At 42.4% G+C, this 25,291-nt stretch overlaps 1 protein-coding gene across 8 annotated transcripts in view; it reads right to left on the minus strand.

Annotated features, from left to right (window-relative positions):
* Positions 203-25,291, minus strand: part of GCNT3 (glucosaminyl (N-acetyl) transferase 3, mucin type) — a 116,773-nt gene continuing 91,684 nt past the window's right edge. For 7 of the 8 annotated variants that reach the window (XM_021094516.1, XM_013992917.2, XM_021094485.1 and 4 more), the window contains 2 exons: positions 4,901-5,095; positions 203-3,582 (listed from right to left, as the gene is read on the minus strand). In XM_021094516.1, the coding sequence (XP_020950175.1) occupies positions 2,206-3,528 (1,323 nt within the window). In that variant the 5' untranslated portion in view covers positions 3,529-3,582; positions 4,901-5,095 and the 3' untranslated portion in view covers positions 203-2,205. Of the gene's footprint in view, positions 3,583-4,900; positions 5,188-25,291 lie in introns of those variants that run through there. The other variant, XM_013992918.2, reaches the window with a different exon arrangement.

The raw sequence follows: 25,291 nt of genomic DNA on the forward strand, positions 1-25,291 counted from the left end.
AAAAATCAACAGACGTGTTGGTTTAATTGTATGGTTTCTAAAATACACTAACCAAATGAGGGAGAACTCTGACCCTTCTGATATGAAGACTTATGTTTGCTATTAAATAAGAGGACTTCCTCCTTACCCGATATTTCTAGAGGAAATATCTATGCATGGGGAGTTTCCAGGAACTTGTTCCCCTAAAATGACAAATTCACACTTGAATCTTTTAAATTTATTGATATAAAAATTTTCTATTCACATCAAATGAAAACTGATACGAGAAGTTGACTATGAAGCCAAAGATCAAGTTCTTCTCTCAGAACACATGCACTCAGAAACTTTTCTGCTCCTTTGCAGCCCCCTCACAGAACCCAAGGACAGTCACAAATGCTCGTAGGCAGAGAGGTCCCCAAACATTGCTGCTGGGAACAGACAGACCTTTCAGGGCTCATCTGCAGACATCTCTACGGTGGGGCTGAGAGCCAAGTGAAGAGGACTCACTGTGATAATGCTTGTAAGTTGGTGGTAGCAATGCCCATTACTAAATGAGTCCAACCTTACAGAAAGCAACCACTTAGAAAATGCAGTGCATCAGACACAGTGGTAACTACGTCAGAGTCCGTGGGTTGCAGAGAAAGTTGACTGTGAAAGAAAACTTGAGTAACTGAATCAAAACCAGAAATGAAGAAACACACTAATGGCATCATGACATATTAATGGGACCCTCATTCAAATTACACAAATTAACTTACACATAAATCACTTTTCCAGGGCACATTGTATGCAGAGGATCAGCTCTACTATATATACAAGACATGCTTATCTGTTTATAAAGTATTCCTTGCCATAAAAGAGTATGGCTAGTAGACAATTACCTTTCAATTAACTGACAATTATCAGTGGAAACTTTAGAAAGGAAACATTTCAAAGGGTAACATTTGTTGGATGGAGTGGAAGGGTGGGGCAGAGAGCACATACACACACATACACATACACCTGTCTCCCCACAAGGAAATGTATAAGCCACAGAACCATGAAGTGACCATTCCATATTTACATATTTAAATAAGAGTTTTGACTCAAGAGGCATAAAGATGGAATAACCAGACCTAGTTTATCTTTTTAAAATTTTTTTTTGCTTTTTTAGGTCCAGACACATGGCATATGGAAGTTCCCAGGCTGGGGGTCCGATTGCAGCTATAGCTGCTGGCCACAGCCACAGCCACAGCAATGCAGGATCCCAGCCATGTCTGCGACCTACACCACAGCTCACAGCAACGCTGAACAAGGCCAGGGATCAAATCCGCGTCCTCATGGATGCTAGTCAGATTCGTTAACCTCTAAGCCACCATGGGAACTCCAGACCTAGTTTATTCTTGTTATCTAATACAATTATTAATAATACAGCCTCCCCCAACTAAAATATGTTCCAGTTTGGACAATAATCACATGGTGACCCGACCTAATGGTTACTATCACCTTTTTTATGGAGCCCGTAAGGCTGTGGATAGTCATACTAGTTAAATCACCCTGCCTTTTTCCTGACAGAAAAGTCATGAATCTAGCAATGTAAACAAAATGAGGAGGGCTTTCAATAATGAAAGAATCAGCTGTGTCCCTCCATATTCTTTTGAATCTGCCATGATCATTCTGGAATAATGAGGATTCTCTTAGAGTCAGCCACCAGGGATTTTCAATGTCACCAAGGGTTTGAAGAAGTCTCACAGTTTTATCTTAGTTGTGCCTTATTAGACAAGAAGTAGAGGTATGGGTTTGAATCAGAAGCTATTTATTTTTAAGTTAACAGCAGTTTTATGTGAATAGAAGGCCTTCTTTCCAAATCCCCTCCCCACTACCAAGTCCAGAATTATGAGGAACAGCATCGCCAAAGAGTAGAAAAGCTGACACCAAGAATTCGCCTGAAATCCAGGGTCTCCTGCCACACTTTCCTCTCTTACTCCCCCCCCTCAAAGAGCTGGTTCTTATTCTCAACTATGTAAGCAAGTCAGTGGAGGAGCTATTGGGAGTGGGGTGATGCACAGTCAGCGTCCACCTGGGGAAGCAATTTGCAAGGCAACACATCTACTCACCGACACTCCAAGAGCAGCTCCCTGGCCCTGGGGGATGCATGGATTCCAGAGCCCTGGCCTCCCACCCACACTGTCCCAGCACATTCTGAGCATGTTTTTGCATGTTCCTGCCCCTCAGGGAGCCATCCTCTCAGAGTTCAGTCCCATAGATGGCCTTATAACGTAAATACTCTTCTAAGCACTGAAGAACATTATCATCCACCTTTGGGTCAAACTTGTTCGCCAAGAGGTGATGGTTCTGAAGAATCCAGTGCAAGTCCCCAGCCCCATAAATGCAGACAGCGCGCTGGTGGATTCCAGAGCAAGGCTCATAAGGCGCCCCCATGCTGACGTTTCCCTCATGGCCCTGCCACTTGACCAGCCTGGCAATGGCAGTCATGTCCGAGATGTGAAACTTGGGGTGGTAGGGAACAGAGCCGGGCATCCAGGGGGCACGCTGAAGGGTGGCCCAGAGATGTTCATCGGGGCTATAGGTGTCTTTGGCCCATTCGATCAATCGTTGGGATTTGGGGTTCTCTAAGACATGTTGGACAAAGGCTCGAGAAGCCACAATATAGGCATTCCCTGTGAACATGGGCAAATTATCAGGGGGAGGGTCCTTCATCTTGTTGGTCAGGTACAATGTGTCTGTCACCTCGTAGTGATACTTCCAGCGAGACTTTTTGTACTCAGTAGGTATCTCTGATTCCATACTGTTCTTGCCATTCAACATCTTTAGGGCCAGGACCATCTCCGCATTGGTCTTTATGGGAAAGTCTGTCCCGCATGTATTCAGTAAATATTTCCAGGGCACTGAGCTCTGGAGCAAGTCTTCCATACAGTTCAGGTCAGCCTGCACCCTGGACCAGGAGGCGTAAACCACCCGAACCAACTTACTGACCATGAAGACATTTGGGAAGCAGGAAATGATGGCCTTGACTGCCTCTTTGAAAGATTCTGGGGACTTCTCATCCACGTGGATGCAGTATATGTTCTGAGGGGCATACACAGCTCGCAGCAGCCGTTCAAAGTTTTCAATCTTCTCATGGACCACCATAGAGTATGCGATGGGGAAGTCCAGCTCTTCTTTGCTCAGCGGGAACTGTATGAACTTCCTGTTGGCCTTAAACTTCTCACAGTCTCTGGTCATGTTCAGGTAATCAGTGTCTGTGAAAGGCTTCCGCTTCTTCTTGACTTCCAGATTGTCCAGGACAGCTGTGATCACTGCTTCCTGGTCCCCGCGAGTGATCGCAGAACAATTGATGGATCTCTTTGCTGGCAGCTTCAGGGACTTATACAAAATGTCCCTACAGTGCTGGCTTCGAAAGTCCCTGGACTCCAGATCCAGGGAATATATGTCACATTTCAATCTGAGAGAAAATCTCAGAGCAACAATGGCCAGCAGCATATAGCACCCCAGGGCCCACAGATAATGGCTCCGGCAGAGTTTCTTCTTCCACCAAAGCATCTTCATGGAATGGGAGACTGGTAGAGTTTGGGCACAGGAAAAGAGGAGGAGGATGAAATCCTTGGACAGAACAAAATGCCTTCAATTACAAACTAACCCTGAATGTGCTCAAGGAACATCAAATTCAGCCCCAAAGTGATGGCAAAAATAGATTTTTTCTCTAGACATATATCCTCAGTCAAGGCCTGCCTGGGAGTCTCCTCCACCCAGCTTGCCAGAGAGGTATAATTAGTAAGAGGAAATCCCCACCCATCATTCTTCCTTCTCCCCTCCCCCTTACCATCCTGTTTCTAACACAGATCTTATCCGGAGGCTAGGATTTCTCATCTGTATGAGACAAAAAAAATCACTGAAATTCAGACTCTTCAGTTTCAGTTCTAGAAATCCAAAGGTCCTTTTAAAAGATAAAGTATATTTCTTGGACTTATTTGCCAATTCATATTTTAGGATGTTTTCACCACATATAATTCATTGCCTAGATGTGATATCTCACAACCCTTTTTAAAAAATATTCTTCAACCAGTACAAAAATTGGATGTAATTCCAAAAAGTACAATAGAATTACGCATACAGATAACTCTTAGTCTATCCAAATAAAAAATAAAACTACACACAGAGATGCACAGAGCTATGCATATGCAATATTTAATGAGTGCTTTCTATGAGCCAGAAATATTTCTTTACATTGTCCCATTTAATTTCACAACATGCCTAAAATATAGTATGATTAGGCCTCTTTTATACATAGGAGAGCAGAAGCTATATAACTTGCCAAATATCACATACATTCTAAGCAGTAAATTTAGGACTCTTGCATGCTTGCTCTTCCTCCCATTTTTTTTTCTTTCTTTTTTTTTTTTTTGGTCTATAAACCTAATACTTGTTCCTCCACCACAGCTACTTTTTAAATACAGTATAGGATACTTAGAAACTACTATATATAAAATAGATAAACAACAAAGTCCTACTGTATAGTACAGGGAACTATATTCAAAGCCTGTAATAAACCATAATGGAAAAGAATATGAAAAAATATATATACATATTTATACATACATACCACACACACATATATACATACACACAACTAAATCACTGTGTGTATACCAGAAATTAACACAATATTGCAAATCAACTATACTCCAATTAAAAAAAAAATTTAAAAATACAGGGTCTTGGTACCATCAGAGAAAACCAGATATTATGGGGGGTGGGGGGAAATCCCTAAAAGGAGAGAAAGTGAAGTAAAATAACATATCCTTCTAGCAACGATTTTTCCCCCTTATTGCAATGTCATTCAAAACAGAAAATTGTATCCTCTTTAATAATAACTTTTATGGGAATCTAAGAAGAAGAAAAAAATGAAGAAAATTCTCACCTTTAATAGCTTCTTTCCTATTTAGGGAAGATCTCTTGACACAGTGTGTTTTTTTTTTCCCAAGGGAAGACTAGCTGGGTTCCATGGAAGCAAATGTGAGCACCGTATCTCTTGGCCTTCTTTTAGCCTCTCCAAAATGTATTTTCTAATATTCACAAGACATCCAAGAAACTCTGTCAGGCTCCTCCTTGATCTCTGCAAAGTAAAGAGTAGCAGGTTGCTCTGTCACTCACCTTCTGGCTTTCTGCTCTCAGATAAGAGAGCCAGCTCAGGTGTATCATTCAGGGACATACTCTCACAGATGAGTCATCTAGGGAGGTGAGCAAGGCAGAAAAAAAAATTGCTGGCGATGTCTAAGAAGCCAAGCACCTATTGCACCTTGAACAGTTCATACCTATATCCTTCTGTCACAAAGCCATTCATAAAAACCTGTCAGTGCTCATACAAGAACTTGAAAGCTTTTTCCCCCTTAACAAGGAACCCTAGGTATGCCCTGGCTTCCTTTTGGCCTGGGGTCCAAGTGTCACTCTTCTTATGTTCCCTCAATACTCCTGGAATTTCACTGCAGAGTGAAGCAAGGAAAATGACCTTCAAGCAGTGTTTCTTTCGTTGTTTTACGTGAAAGAAAAAAAGTCAGTGAAAAACCTGAGTTTGTTCTTCCATGGCAACTGCTCAAAAAATTCATTTGCCCGTCTTTCCATGACTGCTAATATCTTATAGCTTGTAGAAGTATCCTCGGGGTTCCAGACCAAATCTCCCTCACTAATGTCCGTGAGTCTAGGGTTCTTGGCAGTCTGAAGAAAAGGATGGTTAGACTCCACTGAGAGCCTCCATGGAGTGGTTTTGGCAATACAGTGTGAAAAGCACCTTCTTCAAAACTGTTGACATTGTTTGCCACTGTTGGCCTCTCCCTGGCACACCCAGAACATCCCTCCAAAAATGCAGCATTCCTGACCAGCTATTTGAAATAGCAAATTTAATAATTTCAGGTAAAGAACTTAACTAGCATAAAATTGTTAAGTAGATAATTGAAAGTGTGGGGAGGAGTAGATGATACCAAATTATTAGGGAAGTAGCAGTTGCTGGAGGGACAAGTAAAATAGTTGGAAATTACTAAACTGAGAATTTAGGAAGATGGGTGCCAACATGCAGAAACTCAGACCTCTGAGATGCAGACACAACTCAGTTGGTACTGAGGTCTCTGAGTTCAGAGGAGGGCCTCCTAAGCTGAGATCCAGAACTCTCCTGAAGTGTTTGGTGTTTCTGTCCTCTGCAGCTGCATAAATGAACTACCACTGAGGGGGTAAAATGGCATTGCCATGGTGATGCTCACAGAAGTGAACAGTAGAGAGGAAGCAGACAGGAAATAGGAAGTAGACAGGAAATAGGAAGCAGACAGGAAGTCCCACCTCCAGCCTAGCTCTCTCCCTCCGGCGCCCCCTGTTGGCAGAACCTAATAGGGGGCAGCTGGCAAAGCACAAACATAGTTTGCAGAGTTCCCCCTCTCAAAGGTGAGTCCAGGAAGGATAGATGCATCTGAAGACAATAGCAGACCAATGGAGATGAGTTAGAGTTGCCCTCCTTCTACGAGAATAGAGCCTAGGGAATTTTGGTCTTTTTTTCCGGACCTCCTCTGCCTGTTTCTGATTGTAAATGAAGACAGGTCAATGGCAAGGAGTCATATGGAGCCATACACACCCCTTCTTTTACTAGCCTCACTCCACCGCTCTGTCTTCTAACAGCTTCGATCACTCAGATTCTGTGTGACTCTCTGTTGAGCTGTAAAATCTGGGGCAAAAATGATTAATGGATAAACACTTGCTCCGGTATCTGAATCAAGAAAAGTCCTTATTTGTTTCTATCTTTTCTTTAATGGCCCCCTCAACGTCCCACCTTCTTCCCCTAAAAATCACATCACAGAGTCTCTCAAAGATAAATATTTGATTTTTTTGGCCACACCCATGGAATGTGGAAGTTCCTGTGCCAGGATTTAAACCCATGCCACAGCAGTGATCTGAACCACTGCATTGACAAAGCCAGATCCCCAACCCTCTGTGCCACCAGGTAACTCCAAATATTTGATTTTTAAGATAACCAAATCAGGTATGCCCTCTTAGTTGCAAAATATGTCCTAATATAACATTAAAAAAATATGGATATATTCTGTTGATATAATCTGTATATGAGTAACACCAAGTGGGTAGTAGTTATGGGCACACCTGGGTTTCGGTAGGATGGAGCTAGATCTGAATCCTGGCTCTGTTACTTTCTAGCTGTGTGATCATGGACAAATCCTGTTATCCCTCTATGCTTCAGTGACTTCCTTGGTATACTTAAGGCTAATACTGTAACTATTTTTATTGATTGATTGATTGTCTTTCTAGGGCTACAACTGTGGCCTGTGGAGCTTCCCAGGTTAGGGGTCAACTCAGAGCTGCAGCTGCTGTCCTACACCACACCAGAGCAACACAGGATCCAAGCCTTGTCTGCGACCTACATCACAGCTCACAGCAACACCGGATCCTTAACCCAATGAGCGAGGCCAGGGATCGAACCTGCATCCTCATGGATATTAGTCAGATTTGTTTCCGCTGAGCCGCAACGGGAACTCCCTAGTACCTGTTTTACAGGATTATTGTGAAGATTAAACAAGATAACACATATGAGAGACTTGCCTTAAAACCTGGGACGGGATTTGCAACTCCTTGACAAAGGTTACTATTAGGTAGGCTCCAGTGCTAGTCCACAGAGGCCTATTTTACTCCCAGAATAGCTCAAGGAGGGTACAGATGGATTTATTTACCTCTGGATCTAGGAAAACTATTGACACTGGTGATGTGACCAAATGGGTCAATCAGGGGAGAGACCTGGAATTGTTGACTCTGTGCTCTGGAAAGAGGCTCAGCTGTAAGTGGTGGGTGTTAGCACTGCAGAGAGGGGAGGTGAGCTGCAACTGACCCCAGGTAAGTTCAGGAGAGGGACCAGTGTGGCTGGACAAAGGCACAGCAAGATTAGGAGCCAGGCAACCTACCCAACCAGGCAAGGCAGCAGATCCCACACCTCACCTCCATGCTGGCCTTGGATAAGAAGAGGAGGCACTGGCAAGAGGGAGGCAGAGCCCAGGCCCAGAGTGCCTTGGGACCAGGCAGGTTTCAAGGCAGAAGGCCAGACCCAGGCAAATGAGTCCTTTCATTAAGGTTTCTTTCAGCCCTGCTGAATCCCAACAGAGCCAAGTGAGCCTGGAGGCCACTGTGTCCAGGAACTGGGATTACAGGAAGATGTTTACAAGTCCCAAGCACTGAAAATGATGCGGGCACTCACCTCCCTCAAGCACTGAAAAGAAAAGCAACACTAAACCAGGTAATAAGTGTAAAAATCCAAACAGTCCCGAGTCCCCATGGTAACTACTGCTATGGAGCCTTTTTCTCAATAGTGAATTTTCTGTGCTCAGACGCCTCAATCCTTTTCTCCTAATCCTGAGTTTAGTCAGTTTATCGAGCAGATAGCTTTGCCTGCTATCACTGAGTTTTGAACTAGAAATCCCTGTATGTTTGGGAAATGGTCCAGGAGTTCCAGCAATAGGAAACAGAGAAACTAAGCCCGGCTCGTCCGGGTGACCTGGAAGAATCCAGCGGACTTTAGTGTTAACTTTGATAGAGATACAGGGGACCCTACATCCCGACAATCAGGTCAGAAGAGGGCCCAGGCAGCAGGGATCCAACCATTTTAAGCTGAATTTACCAAAACGGCAGAAGTATGCTTTTTACCTGTTTTTAGCATTGTGGTGTGATTGTCAGTTTTGTCCTCTCATTAGACTGAGAGCTCCTGGAAGTCATGTTCTTTCTCTCTCAACACCCAGCACAGTGGGTAGTAGCAGAATTTTAAGGCTTCCCAGAAAGCTTGCATGTGGTTACAGATAGCAAAGGCAGTTCTGCCGATGGGCTAAGGGGAAGAGGTCATGACTTAGAGAAACAGGAAATGAAGCGGATAAGCCAAGTTAATGGGTTACTGCTTGGGCTGGAGCTTGAGAGATCCTGTTGACATAACAGAAACAGACTCAGGTATGGAGAACAGACTTGTGGTTGCCAAGCGGGAGGGAAAAGGGAATGGGATGGACTGGAAGTTTGGGGGTAGCTGATGCAAACTATTACATTTAGAAAGGATAAACAACAAGGTTCTGCTGTAGAGCACAGAGAACTACATCCAATCTCCTGGGATAGACTATGATGGAAAATAATATAAAAAAAGGAACATACATAAATCTATGACTGGGCGGGTCACTTTGCTGTACAGCAGAAATTAGCACAACAATTTACAACATTGTATCTGTGTGTGTGTGTGTGTGTGTGTGTGTGTGTGTGTGTGTGTGTGTGTGTGTCTTTTTAGAGCCACACCCCCAGCATACGGACGTTCCCAGACTAGGGGTCAAATTGGAGCTGCAGCCACTGGCCTACGCCACAGCCAGGGCAACTACCAGATCTGAGATGCATCTGCAACCTACACCATAGCTCATGGCAAAGCCAGATCCTTAACCCACTGAGCAAGGCCAGGGATCGAACCTCTGTCCTCATGGATACCAGTTGGGTTCTTAACCCACTGAGCCACAACAGGAACTCCTACAACAATATAAATCTACTATATTTTTTGGAGTTCCCATTGCAGTACGGCGGAAACAAATCTGACTAGGAACCATGAAGTTGTGGCTACGAAAGAGCCCCCCCTCCCCCTGGACACACTGCCTGCAACCTTAGAGTCAAAGAAAAAAGAAGATTCACACACATACACAAAATGCAGACAACTCAGTAAGTACATAGTCACTAAGGCAAAAGAAACTTCTGAGAAGAGGGGAGAAAATAATCTTCTCAGGTGAAATAATCCAGTTTGTTCCTCTTCAATGCTCACATTCCCAAGGTGGATCATTTGCTAAATCATAAAGGAGGCTTATTTCCTTCCTCCTCCTGCCACCTTTGGGGGATACACTGCATTCTACCATGGCCGGGATTCCTGCTTCTCAGCCCCGCAGACTGAGGGGCAGCCACTGCAAGGCTTTTCTTACCCCTCCATCCCCACCCCTCAGGATCTCATCAACACACACCCGTCCTCACCACCGCGTTATGAGCTCTTAAGAGCCAGAGCTGTTTCTGACTCAGAGTTGCTTTCCCTACAGCAGCTAGCACGAGAATTTTGCAAATGACAGGGCCACCAGGAATGTTTCCAGAATGAATAGCTTCCTCCATGGCCCTGGGAGGTCCTCTAAGGACCGGAGTCTTGACCATGGCTTACTAAGAGTTAATGCAGTTAGGGCTGGAGGCCCCTTTAAGTAAGCTGTGCACAAAAAGCGCCATAGAGTGGAAGCTAATTGAAATCCAGACAGCATCAATGAGATTGATTTTGCTTAGGAAACTTCCTCAGAGGTAATCATCCAAAAATGAGATTTAAAGACATGTTACTGGAGTTCCCTTGTAGTGGCTCAGAGGTTAACAAATCCAACTAGGAACCATGAGCTTGTCTAGAAAAGACTAAAAAAAAAGACATGTTCCTTAGAAGATTAAGGTGCCTCCTATTCTGTCATCAGAAAGTAACCTTTTAAAGGGAACCAGGACAGAGCCTCTTTGCCTGCCCACTTGCATCTCTCACAAACATCCCATCTTAATAAAGCTATGTCTGGCCTATCGAAGCAAAATAAAATGAAAGTGAAACTGACAGCACGAACGGCCTGAACCGATCCAGAACCCAGCTTGGGACTTGAACCCACGGTTTTAAATTAGAATCACTCAGCCTGTGTCTGGACTCACCAAGGTTCAGGTTCTTCATGTCTCCCTCCACACAGAAGGAATTCAGTGAGAGACAAAGTAATATGCAAGAAAGAGACTTATTAAGAGAGGATGCTTGTGAGAGGTCCAAGAGGACAGGCACGGAAGCTCTGCCCAAGGATCCGGTGGGCCACAGTTTTATCATCCAAGGGCAGTGGAGGTTAGAAAGGCGCACCTCTTCCTTTCTGGAAATAGTAGCTCTTCCTTAGTATCCGGTAAGGTATGTATTCAAATCAGCTGAAGGACTGTCCTCAAACTCTTGCCCTTGGGCTGAATCTGAATGCAGGCCTCATCCCATCCCCCACCCAATGACCTGAGGCAATTCTCCCACCTCCAATGGTCAAGCAAGTCTGCCTTGTTCTGATGGCTTTCTTGAACTTAGAGTGGTCTCCCAACATCCCCCAGGTTTCCATCTTTATATATGATCCCCTACTGGGTCTTCTACAACCACCTGTGCCTACTCCATCCCTATATCAAAGGGAACCAATAATGAATGGCATGTGACATGGCACTGTTTCATTCATTAGCCCATTGAATAATTAGTGATTAAGAAAGCTGATATATTTTAAATGCTAGAGGTACCAAATGGATAAAGATAGTCCCTACTCTCAAGATGCCTACTGTCGTATGTGAGAGAAATATTTGAAAATAGATTATAATGCCATGTACAAAAAGATATGTGTTGGATTTAATGGAGGCACAGAGGTTGAAAGCAGAAAGGGAATGGTTAGCAACACAGAGGCAGACAAGGGTGTAGGTCTAAATGGAATCTAAAAAAAGAAGCAAAAAGATTTGTCTGGGTGCCTCTGGCAGTGTCTATGGACTGATCTTGGTGAATGGCTACCAGAGGAGTAGGTAGATGGGTTAAAGAAAATGTTCCATTATAGCAGCCATTTGGAAAAAGAATCTTAGATCCCTACCCCCACACTATAAACACAAATACCTTTCCAAGGAAAACTTAAAAAAAGACAGTTCTGAATTCCAGGAAATATACACAATATATACCCTGTAAATTGGTACAATCACTATGGAAAACAGTATGGAGTTTCCTCAAAAAACTAGAAATAGAACTACCATATGACCCTGCAATCCCACTCCTGGGCACATAACCAGAGAAAATCATAATTTGAAAAGATACACACACACACACCCTGCCCCCCGTTCCCTGAAGAACTATTTACAATAGCTAAGACATGGAAGGAATCTAAATGTCTACTGACAGAGGAATGGATGAAGGAGATGTGGTACATACATACAATGGAATATTACTCAGTCATAAAAAAGAATGAGATAATGCCATTTGCAGCAACATAGATGGACCTAAACATAACCATACAGAGTGAAGTAAGTCAGATAAAGACAAATATCATATGATATCACTTATATGTGGACTCTAATAAAAATGATACAAATGAATTTATTTACAAAGTAGATACAGACTCACAGGCTTTGAAAACAAATGTATGGTTACCAAAGGGGAAGGAATGGGGATGGACTGGGAGTTTGGGGCATACTTTTGTATATGGAATGGATGATCAAAGGAACCTGCTGTATAGCTGAGGGAAATCTACTCAATGTTCTGTGATAACCTATATCTGGGAATGGATATGTGTATCTATGTGACTAAATCACTTTGCTGTACAGTAGAAATTAATACAACATTGTAAATCAACTATACCTCAATAAAAATAAATTTTTTATAAAAGGAATATATTCCCAGTCTAGTTTGGGAAGGTATTTTTACTATTTATTCAAAACCTGAAAATTATAAACAAAAAAGAAACATATTTGGTTATGAAGAAATCATTAAAAAATACAAAGTGTAAAATAAGACTTCTGGGAAAATTCCTTAAAATGAGGAGGCTAAGCCCTTCTCCCAGTCCTTTAATTATCATGAATGCAGCTGTAATAGTTGGAGCTCCAGCCACTATCGAGGACCTGGAGGCAACGTTGAAAAAGGAGGCCATGAGCTTCATATCATAGAGACACTTCACCAGTTCTGAACTGCTTACTTCTGGGCTTCATTTATATGGGAAAGAAACAAATTTATGCTATAAATAGTCACTGCCTTTTCAGGTCTCTGACATGAGTCAAAACTTAACTCATACAGAAACTGTTTCCTAATTCAGGGACACTTAGAATCAAACATGAAAAAAGGCATAGGTTTCAGGGGAGTAAAAAAGAAGCTAGTCTGAAGCCAGCAGAGTACAGAACAGGAGCTCTAATTCCCATTCTCTCCACCATCACCCCTCCCATCCCCATACTACCACTCACACAGTTTCTTATTTTAAAACGTATTTTAGGAAAAAATCTGGAAAGGAATGCACTAAGATATTAACCACAGTGTTCTGGGTAGTGTGATTACTGCTGGTTTCCAGTTTCCCTTTTTTGTCTCATCAGTTTTCTAATCTATCTAGAATGCACAGAAATTATATATATATTTTTACAGTTATTCTAGAATCATCTTAGGAAGCAAAACCAAATAGTGCTCTCCACTATTTACAACAGCCAAGACATGGAAACAACCTAAATATCCAATACCAGATGAATAGATAAAGAAGATGTGGCACATGTATACAATGGAATACTACTCAGCCATAAAAAAGAACAAAATAAAGCCATTTGCAGCAACATGGATGGACCTACAGATTATCATGCTAAGTGAAGTAAGACAGAGCAAAAATACCATATTATTTCACTTATATGTAGCATCTAAAATATGATAACAAGTGATTTTTTTTATATAAAATAGAAACAGACTCATAGACAAAACAAAGTTGTGGTTACCAGAGGCGAAAGAGGGTGGGATAAATTCAGAGTTTAAGATCAATAGAAACACATCACTATATATATTTTTTAAATGACCAACAAGGAGCTACTGTATACCACAAGGAGTTATATTCCATACCCTGTAACAAACCATAACAAAAAGGAATATGAAAAAAATGTAAAATTAAATCAAATGTCTATACACCAGAACCTAACAACATTGTAAATCAACAATATTTTAATTTTTAAAAAATCATGCTTTCTTTGATTGCAGAAGTCAACTATGCTTTTTCTTTGTTTTTCCTCTTTGCAGGTCTGTGTGCATAGATCTAGTCTTTATTTTGGGTGGTAAAGTAGGATTGTGTGTGTGTGCACATTTATGTCTAACTGGATGCTAAAAGAAATACTTTTACATGAGTGTAAAAATTGGATGTTTTTATAATGAGAGCAACTTAAACAAGATAACTGAAACACTTGCATCACCTAACACTCACAAAATGCCACTTCTCTTACTCATATAATCTTTTAAAGGAATATGATCACCATGCCAACTAATAAATGCGACTATAAAAATGCATTAAATGACCAAACAACACACAATACATTTTAGCTCTATTTCCATAATTTTTTTTTTCTTTTTGGGCTGCACCTATTTATGGAAGTTCCCAGGCTAGGGGTCGAATTGGAGCTGCAGCTGCCAGCCACAGCCACAGCCATGCTAGATCCAAGCCACATCTGTGACTTATCTCACAGCTTGTGGCAATGCTAGATCCTTAACCCACTGAGCGAGGCCAGGGATCAAACCCACCCTTGTGGATACTAGCTGGGTTCTTGACCCGCTGAGCCACATTAGGAACTCGTCTAGTTTCTTAATCTTAAAAAAATAAAAATAAGGAAAGTACTGACTCTACATACCATCCTTTTAGGTAGCACATGAGCAAAGTATTTCTAGGCCCTCTCTAGGCTGTCCTAGTCCATAAGGTCCTAACAACTGTATATACTCTGGGCCCTCGAGAAGCTTTCATGTGTGTGGTTAAGGTCACTGCTCTTTCAGGCATAGACCATTGAAACTACGTGCTGGGCCCTGGGTAAGGAGTCTCTATTTCCTTGGGGTGCAGAAGGAGAGGTGAGGAGAGGGAGGGCACACCTGTAGAGACCAGTGGCATCTGTGACTTCTCTCCCACCCACACCTCCTGGAGATGAAGGCAGATTGAACTTGGTTCTCAGTAACTTTCAAGCTTTCAAATATTGTAGTTCTAGCTCATCAGAGATGAGCTTTGTCTATTTAAGTTTTCTTTTTCACTTTTTTGTCTTTTTAGGGCCACATCTGCAGCATATGGAGGCTCCCAAGCTAGGGTTTGAATTGGAGCTTTAGCTGCTGGCCTATGCCACAGCCACAGCCACAGCAGATCCAAGCCACATCTGTGACCTTACACCACAGCTTATGAAGAATGTCGGATCCTTAACCCACCAAGGAGGCCAGGTATTGAACCTACATTCTTATGGATACTGGTCATATTCATTTCCACTGAGCCATGATGGGAACTCCTTTTTCACTTAAAAAAAAATTTTTTTTAAATTGAAATCTAGTTGATTTACAGTGTCATGTTAGTCTCAGGTATACAGCCCAGTGATTCAGATATAGATATAGACATAATATTCTTTTTCCAGATCTTTTCCCTTATAAATTATTACAAAATATTGACTAAAAAGCTTTGTCTTTGAGCAGTGTTTCCTGCAGGGCCACGGCCAGCGAGGCTCAGCAGCTGCAGCCCACGTCCAGCCTGGGTACATATTTGCTTCCCATAGTTGGTAATGGACTCAAGCCCATGGTGGAATGCATGCAGAATTCAAGAACCTAAATGAGACTTCCAGCTCCCTTTATCCTTGGGAAGCTCCTGGATCCCCCTTCTTGCCTCTGTTACCTCATCCACACTAATAGGTATGCACTGGTAAACAAGTGCCAGGCAAATACAACCATGGAGGATCTCATACTTGGTGGGGAAGAGCAATAAAAAAGCAGGGACAATCAAGTGTGGAAAGTACCAAGGGTACTTGTAGCAAGTAGACCTAAAGCTCTACAGGAAAGTGGGATCCCGGGAAGGCACCCTGGAGGAGGTGGCATTTAGGCTGACGCCTGATGGGTAAATAGATCAGTCAGGTAAATAGTAGGGTTAGCGCAAAGAGTCAGGCTGAATGTCCACCTTAGCTGCCTTATCCTCATGATCACAATACCAGCCCTTGCCCTAGCATGTGCTGAGGGATTTCTCCTTTACTTTTAGTTCCTGGAATTAACTAGGCTGTCTCTCAGCTATGGACTTTGAGCCTGGCTCTTCACTCCACCCAAGGGGAATAACCCTCACTGCACTTCTAGGTCTCAGCTTGCCTGTGACTTGCCCTGGGTGGGAGGTCCCCCTTCCTTGCTCTCTCAATATCCTGAAACATTATCTCATCAAGGGCTTTCCCACACCCAACCCCTCTACACTGTAAATTTCTTCCATACAAGGACTGTGCTTTCTTGTGCACATTTTCATCCCCAGTGCCTCGCAAATAATAATAATCAACATATACTGAGACATACTGAGTGCCAGTCATTGTCTTAAGCAATTTACATTTAACTGTCACAACAATTCATGTAAAGCACAGAGACACTAAGTAACCTACTCAAGATGACACAACTAGTAGGTAGCAGAGCCATCATTTCTTTTTTGGAGGGGGCCATGGCATGAAGCACCTTGATGTAGGATCTCAGTTCCCAGACCAGGGACTGAACCTGGGCAACAGCCAGGTTCAGTCTCTGGTCTGAAAGTAGGGAAAGCTTTCTGAAAGCTGAAGTCCTAACCGCTAGACCACCAAGGGACTCGCGGGGCCAGAATTTGCACCCTGGTGTCTGGCGCCATTCCTAACCCCTTAGCCACTTGACTGCACTCCAGCTGCCCACACTAGGAACACAATTCCTAGCCAGGGTGTCTGTCCTGGGACAATTCTAGCCCAGCCTCAGCCTCTCCTTGAGCCTTTCTTTACCTACACGGGACCTCAGCTTCTCTACCCATAATGGAAGGCAGAGTGGACCGTGTATAAGAAATCAAGATAGGGAGTTCCCGTCGTGGCGCAGTGGTTAACGAATCCGACTAGGAACCATGAGGTTGCGGGTTCGGTCCCTGCCCTTGCTCAGTGGGTTAACGATCCGGCATTGCCGTGAGCTGTGGTGTAGGTTGCAGACGCGGCTCGGATCCCGCGTTGCTGTGGCTCTGGCGTAGGCCGGTGGCTCCAGCTCCGATTCAACCCCTAGCCTGGGAATCTCCATATGCCGCGGGAGCGGCCCAAGAAATAGCAAACAACAACAACAACAAAAAAAAGACAAAAAAAAAAAAAAAGAAATCAAGATAGTGGCCCAAGATAAGAGCACCATGTGATGTGTTCATGCACAGGCAATCCAGTTTCAGAATCAGTTTACTCAACCTCACTCTCACTGCATCCAGAGTGCCCAATGAATGTTTGTGGAATGAGTGAGCGAGTTGTTGAATGGCTGAACACTGCCCGGCTCTGAAGGGGAGGCGGGTCACTGAATTCTAAGGGATACTAATTGAGCAACCTAGTGATTGACTCATGGTATCTTTGTAGGAAACTTCTAGAAGAATGCCTATTAACAGCAGTTAACATATATTATAATGCTGGTGCAAACAAGTGGATTATGTTTCATCTGCCCTTTGAAATATTGCCTTTTCTCTTTATTTTTTTTTTTGTCTTTTTGTCTTTTTAGGGCCACACCCGAGGCATATGGAAGTTCCCAGGCTAGGGGTCTAATCAGAGCTGTAGCCGCCAGCCTATGCCACAGCAACAGCAACACCAGATCCAAGCCGCATCTGCGACCTACACCACAGCTCGAGGCAACGCTGCTGAACCCTTAACCCACTGAACAAGGCCAGGAATCAAACCTACAACCTCATGGTTCCTAGTCAGATTCAGTTCTGCTTTACCACGATGGGAACTCCATTTTTCTCTTTATAATACACATTGAAAGTCATCCAATGTCAATACATTTTTACCAATGGAAAGGAAGTTATTTCCAATGCATTCCTAATTATAAAAATTGCTGCATTAAAATTATAGTTTTCTATGTGCAATAATTTTTTTCATTTTTAAAAGTTTTATTAAGGTATAGCTGATTTACAATGTGATCATTTCTGCTGTACAACAAAGCAAGTCAGTCATACATATACACATATCCATTCTCTCTCAGATTCTTTTCCCACAGACATTATCACAAAATACTGGGTAGAGTTCTCTGTGCTATACAGCAGGTCCCTGTTGGCCAATCATTCCATATACCTCAGTGGGCTTATGCCAATCCCAAACCCCAGTTCATCGCTCTGTGCAATTATTTTATAGAATAAATGGTTAGCAGATAATTTCTAGGTCAAAGATTATGCAGGTTTAAAATTTTTTAATTGGTACTATCAAAAGGTTTTATCCACTTTAACCACAAAAGCACCTGTTTTCCCCTTGATATTACCTGATATTATCTTTCGTTTTTGTCTTTTCTAGCATTAATAGATGAAAAATGATATCCCACTATGGTTTTAATCTACCTTTCTTTGATGACTAGTAAGCTCAAGCCATATTTTTGTCCATTTGGACTTGTCAAATTTTCTTTCCTATTGGTCTTTTTTCTACCTGTTTTTCTCGGGGACTGTTAGTTTTTATTAATTTGTAAGAGTTCTTTGAATTTATCAGTTGTTTACCCAGTGTTCTGGTTTTGCATAAATTTTATCCCAGAGTGTTGTGTGACTACATTTTATGGAGTTTTTTCCTACTGATATATAGAAGTTTACAATCATTTTGTGTAGTTAAGTGTATCTGTATTTTCCTTTTGGCTTCTGAAATTCTGAAATTCACACAGTGTTTAGAAAGCCCATTTCCACTCCAGGGTCATATTCACTCACACTTTCTTTAAAAAAAAAAAAAAATTATGGAGGAGTTCCCTGGTGGCCTAGTGGTTAAGGGTCTGGCATTGTTACTGCAGCAGCTTGGGCCACTTCTGTGGAGTGGGTTCAATCCCGGGCCTGAGAAAAAAATTTATGGGATTCTTTTACATTTAAATTTTAGATCCATCTGGAATATATATATATTTTTTTTTTTTTTTTTTTTTTTTTTTTGTTGTTGTTGTTGCTATTTCTTGGGCCGCTCCCTCGGCATTATTGTTGTTGTTGCTATTTCTTGGGCCGCTCCCGCGGCATATGGAGGTTCCCAGGCTAGGGGTTGAATCGGAGCTGTAGCCACCGGCCTACGCCAGAGCCACAGCAACGCGGGATCCGAGCCGCGTCTGCAACCTACACCACAGCTCACGGCAACGCCGGATCGTCAACCCACTGAGCAAGGGCAGGGACCGAACCCGCAACCTCATGGTTCCTAGTCGGATTCGTCAACCACTGCGCCACGACGGGAACTCCCTGGAATATATTTTGATGTATGGAATGAAGTAGGCAAGGTGATGATTGTACTGGGACCAAAAAGCTATGCTTTGAAATAAAACTTTTAACCTTTTAGCTTGGCTCTTTGGGAAAATGGTGAACACCAACGAATGGAGGGAGGAAGGCAGAGGAGGCCTAGGGAAACAGAATGGCCTTGAAGGGGAGGTGTCACTAAGTTGCAAAAATACATTTGATTTTGATTATGTATCACAACAGTCAGTAACTTGGAAAAACCACACAATGCCGGCCATTTTGCAGGGCAAATCAGAACCTGATTCATAAAAGAGAAAGCAAACAAACTAAATCTTAATTGGTATTCCACACGGGAATTTGTTACCTCTATTAGGAGGCATCTAATCTTGGCCACCTTCTGAGTGGCAGAACCTACATACCTCATGTGCTATTTAAATAAGATACTCTTGTGGGTTCTAATCAAAGTCCTGATTACAAAAAAAGCAGATATGATCCGTATTGCGGTCTAGGCATTGTGCAAAGATAAACAGCATCCAACACAAAGCTGATTCAATTATACATGTAGAGGAAAGTTTTTTAAGGGACTAACTCACTTGTCAGTTCTCCGTGGGAGAACCACAAAAAAGAGTGGTTAGAACGTGGTGTTTGCAAAGGAAGACGGATGTAGCACTGGGAGGTCAGAAGGCTGGAACAAAGCAGAAACATACAATAAAAAGCCAACAGAATTAATTATGAAAGTATCAGGAAAAACCATCCATGAGATCAATGAGTGGCAAGGAGGAAGCCAGCCCTTTCTGGGGTCGAAGTAGGCAAGATAACAATGCCAAAGGAAAGCCTATCAGGACAGCTCTGGGAGGTGCTGCTTTAAGCCAGAAAAGCTTGGATTCATTGGCATCCCCTATGCCATGCCTCCCCTGCCCCTTTTTTTGGCTACACCCACAGCATTCAAGAATTCCTGGATAGGGATCGAACTTGAGCCACAGCAGTAACAATGCTGAATCCTTAACCTCTAAGCCACCAGGGCACTCCCCTCCATGCTTATTAATGCAAACATTTTCTGCCCTGTACTTTGCCAGGAAAATGAGGGAGGGACATGATCACACCTGGAATTTATGCACAAAGCCAGTTTCCAGGGATGGTCCCAGGTACATTCAACCTGATTACTAACCTCTTCAAAACAATTCCCCTCCTCCCTGTGTGACATTCATCAGCCACTTAGATTCTCTTGGCCTCAATTTCCTCACTGTGAAGAAACCCTAACCCTAAACTACAACCCTAACCAGTGACCCTGAATCGGAAAGACCAGCTTTTTCAATTCAGTAATTCTTTGTTCCTGCTGTCTGGTGTCTGTCCTGCAAAAAACAATCAGAGCCATGGTTCAAAAGTCCTTATGTGGTGGCAGACCTTTCCAGAGATGGAAAAAAGGGCAAAAGCCTGGCCGTGAGGAGGCCCACTGGGCAGATATTGCATTGATCCAAGCAGAAATGATGTGGGCTCAACCAGGCTGGTGGCTGGTCAACGGAGACAAGAAGACTAGAGAGCTCTTAGATACAGGAGGAATGTAAAAGCAACACAGAGAAAGATTTGAGAAACCAAATCTAAAAGCGAGGAGCCTTCTGACTACAAGTTCACAATGGCAACCCAAGGTCATGCCAGCTTCAAAAGGGAAAGTTGTCATGCTCATGTGTAATTTTTCCCAAAATTAAAAACAACTCTCTGCAAAGATACATTGAACATGAGTCAAACACTCAGTTCACTAATAAGAAGCAATAGGATGGGAAGGCCGGTTCAAAGAACATTTTAGGAAACTGGCTATTTGTATACACTTATAAAGGAAGGTTAGACTCAAGTTCCTAGTTTAGATACAATAAACTTACACTAATGCCCTACAAGATAGTATAAAACCCTAACCTTGGAAGTCTCTTTCCTACTGGGGAGAATTTACTGGCATCTCAAGAGAATTCATTCTGCAAGTTGAGAAATAACAGCACTGAATCCAAACCCTTAATTAAGAGCAAATAGCAAATTCAAACAACTGTTCATTCTTCTAAATCAGTGGTTCTTAAATAGGGGTGATTTTGCTTCCCACAAGACATCTTGCATTATCTGGAGACACTTCCGACCACTGCCCCCAGGAGTAGGGAGGTGGGGGAAGGATAGCATCTAGTGAGTAGAGGCCAGTGATGCTGCTACACAGACTACAGTACCCAGGGCAGCCCCCACACAAAGAAGCATCCTGCACCAAAGGTCAGTAGTATGAGGGCGAGAAGCCCTGCCCTAAGTAGTTAACTAACCCTCAGGTGAACATGTTAACGAATGCCCTTGGATGACAATGCCATCCCTGACACTGGATATGCTGCCCCTTTGTTTTTCTTGTTTCCAAGTTTTAAATCTCTCTCTCTCTCTCTCTTTTTTTTTTTTTTTTTTGTCTTTTTAGGGCTTCACCTGCAGGCATATGGAGGTTCCCAGGCTAGGGGTCCAATCAGAGCTGTAGCTGCCAGCCTACGCCACAGTCACAGCCATGCCAGATTCAAGCCATGTCTGCCACCTACACCACAGATCATGGCAATGCCAGATCCTTAACCCACTGAGAGAGGTCAGGGATCGAACCTGCGTCCTCATGGATACTAATCAGATTCATGTCCACTGAGCCACAATGCAAACTCCTAAATCATTTTTCTTAGTGGTGATGGTCAACCATCTGCCTTCTAAACAAAGTAGACTTCTTTTTTACATGTGTTTCATTGGAGTATTTTTAAAAGGTTTCTGTTCTACCTGAAGGACATCAGAAAAATTCAATTAAACAGAACACCCCTTCCCAATTGCTGGGCATTTTGTCTTATTAAGATCTTTTGCTATGAGGGAGTGGGATGGACTAGGAGTCTGGGGTTAATAGATGCAAACTATCATGTACAGAATGGATAGACAATAAGATCCTACTGTATAGCACAGGGAACTCTATCCAATCTCCTGGGATAGACCATGATGGGAAATTACACACACACACACATATATATATATATATAATTATATATCTGAGTATATATACTCAGGATGACTGAGTCACTTTGTTGTGCAGAAGTTGGTACAACATTGTAAATCAACTATACTTTCATTAAAAAAAAAAGATTAAAAAAAAAAAAGAAAGAAGAAAAAAATCTGCTGCTGTCCAAAGACTATGAGATTTTCCTAGGGAGCATGCAAATGCCCAGAAGTTTCTTTAAAAAAAATCACCAAAACCCAAAAATATATGCTGGCAGAAGGGAGAAGCATTGTCACAGGATGTACAGCTGGAAAGGAGCGATGCTGACGACCCCTTAGCCAACCCAAACTGAACACATTTTCTTCTCTCTCCTGTTCCTGCTCTGGCCCTGGAGGCCCAAATATCTGCCAACAGTACCATCTATCTTGGCATGCAGGCCAGATTTGACAATGTCGTCTTGGCTTCCTCTTTCCTTCTCATCCACAGGAGTTTGCTCATTCAGTCAAATATTTATGGAGCAATGATTCCCAGGCACCAAGTATACACAGAGCAGTGAGCAAAATGGTCCTCCAGCAGATTGCCAAGCTCCTTGGAATTCTCTTTGATCAGCTCTCTCCTTTCTTGCCTTTAGGCTCTGCAGCTGCAGCCTCTTAAATTATTCCCCTGCCCCAGTCAAGCCTCTTCTGTTTTCAGATTATCTCCCGGAAGAACAGCACTGCCGGTGCAGTTCCCCTGCTAAAGACAAAGCCCCAGGAATTTCCCTTTGCTCAGGGAATGGGCTCAAAGAATTAATCCTACACTCAGCAACTAGGTACCTTCATACTTAACCCACCTTGCTCAAAGACACTACGGCTGAAAGCACGATTCATGGCTCCATGACAGACGGCAGGCTTTTCCACACCCCTGCCTTTCTTTTTGATTCCTCCTTTTTGTTAATTCCATCTCCAAGTATCAAAAGATGCCAATTAATGCATCTGTCATGCTAGACAGGTTTTTATGGATTTATAGCTAACCTTCTTTCTTATCTCTCATAAAATATTTTAATAGTGCTTTGCAAGAAAATAGAGGATTGTGATTATTCCTCCAGCAATGAATATTTGCTTCTCTAATGTATCATCTATGCCCCTTTGTACTTTTTGTTTTGAGGCTATATCACAAACTGATTTTAATTTAATTTAATTTTTTGTTTTTAGGGCCACACCTGAGGCATATGGAAGTTCCCAGGCTAGGGGCTGAATCAGAGCCATAGCTGTTGGCCTACGCCATAGCAATGCCAGATCACAATGAGTCTGCAACCCACACCACAGCTCACAGCAAAACAATGGATCTTTAACACATTGAGCGAGACCAGGGACTGAATTTGCATCCTTATGGATACTAGTAGAGTTCGTTACCACTGAGACACAACGGGAACCCTTCATTCCCCATTAAGTGATTTTTTAAACTGAAATGATAATTATTTTTTTCTTTTTCGGCTATACCTGCAGCATATGGAAGTTCCTGGACCAGAGGAGATATCTCTCTCTCTCTCTCTCTCTCTCTCTCTCTATATATATATATATATATATATATATATATATCCAAATAGGTGCCCCCTGAAGATACTATGGGTTCAGTTCAGATTACCACAATAAAATGACTCAGGCAACTTTTATGGTTTCCCAGTGCTTATTTTAGGAGTTCCAGTTATTTTAGGAGTTCCAGTTGTTGCACCACAGGATTAGCAATGTCTTGGGAGCCCTGCAACGTGGGTTCAATCCCTGGCCTGGCACAGGGGGCTAAGGATCTGACATGGCCACAGCTGTGGTTTGGATTGCAACTGTGGCTCAGATCTGAGCCCTGGCCCAGGGGTGTGCTGTGGGGTGGCCAAAAATATATTTTAAAAAAGTTATGTCAATACTACACTGTGGTCTAGTAACTGCAATAGCATTGTGTCTAAAAAAAAATATATATATATATATACACCATAATCAAAAAACATTTTATCACTAAGGAGCCTTTGGCAAGTTTTAAAACTTTTACTGGTGGAGGGTTTGTGAGAATGACCAGAATGTACCACAGTGACATTAAGTGAGCAAATACTATTGGAAAAATAATGTAAATAGATGCTTGATGGAAGGTTGCCACAAACCTTCCATTTATTTTTTTTAAAATACACTATCTGTAGAATAAAGCAAAACACAATTATATGAGGTCTGCCTGGAGAGAGAGAGAGAAAGAGAAGACCTAAAATATGTGCAGTTTCAAAGACAGAAATACAGATCAGTGGAACAGGATAGAAAGCCCAGAATTAAACCCACACACCTACAGCCAATTAATCTGTGACAAAGGAGGCAAGAATATACAATGGAGAAAAGAAAGCCTGTTCAATAAGTGGTGCTGGGAAAACTGGACAGCCACATGGAAAAGAATGAAATGAGAACACTCCCTAACACCATACACAAAAATAAACTCCAAATGGATTAAAGACCTAGATATAAGACCAGACACTATCAAACTCCTAGAGAAAAACATAGGCCAAACATTCTCTGACATAAATGACAGCAACATCTTCTCAGATCCACCTATCAGAGTATTAACAACAAAAACAAAAATAAACAAATGGGACCTGATCAAACTTCAAAGTTTCTGCACAGCAAAGGAAACCCTAAACAACACAAAAAGACAACCCACAGAATGGGAGAAAATCTTTGCAAAAGAATCAACTGACAAGGGATTAATCTCCAAAATTTATTAATACCTTCTGCAGCTCCATACCAAAAAAACAAACAACCCCATCAAAAAATGGGCAGAAGATCTAAACAGACAGTTCTCCAAAGAAGACATACAGACGGCCAAGAAACACATGAAAGGATGTTCAACATCACTCATTATTAGAGAGGTGCAAATCAAAACCACTCTGAGGTACCACCTTACACCAGCCAGAATGGCCATCATCAGAAAGTCTATAAACAATAGTGCTAGAGAGGGTGTGGAGAAAAAGGAACACTAGTACACTCTTGGTGGGAATGTAAATTGGTGCAACCACTGTGGAAAGCAGTATGGAGATTCCTCAGAAAACTCAAAATAGAACTACCATTTGATCCAGCAATCCCACTCCTGGGCATCTACAAAGAGAAAACCACAACTTGAAAAGACACGTGTACTCAAATGTTCATTGCAGCACTATGTACAATAGCCAAGACATGGAAACAACCTAAATGTCCATCAACAGAGGAGTGGATCAAGAAGATGTGGTACATATACACAACGGAATATTACTCAGCCAGAATTTTTAGCAACATGGGTGGACCTAGAAATTATCATGCTAAGTGAAATCAGTCAGATAATGAGACACCAGCATCAAATGCTTTCACTGACATGTGGAATCTGAAAAAAG

Source organism: Sus scrofa, chromosome 1 (assembly GCF_000003025.6).
Source record: "Sus scrofa isolate TJ Tabasco breed Duroc chromosome 1, Sscrofa11.1, whole genome shotgun sequence".
Classification (NCBI taxonomy): Eukaryota; Metazoa; Chordata; class Mammalia; order Artiodactyla; family Suidae; genus Sus; species Sus scrofa.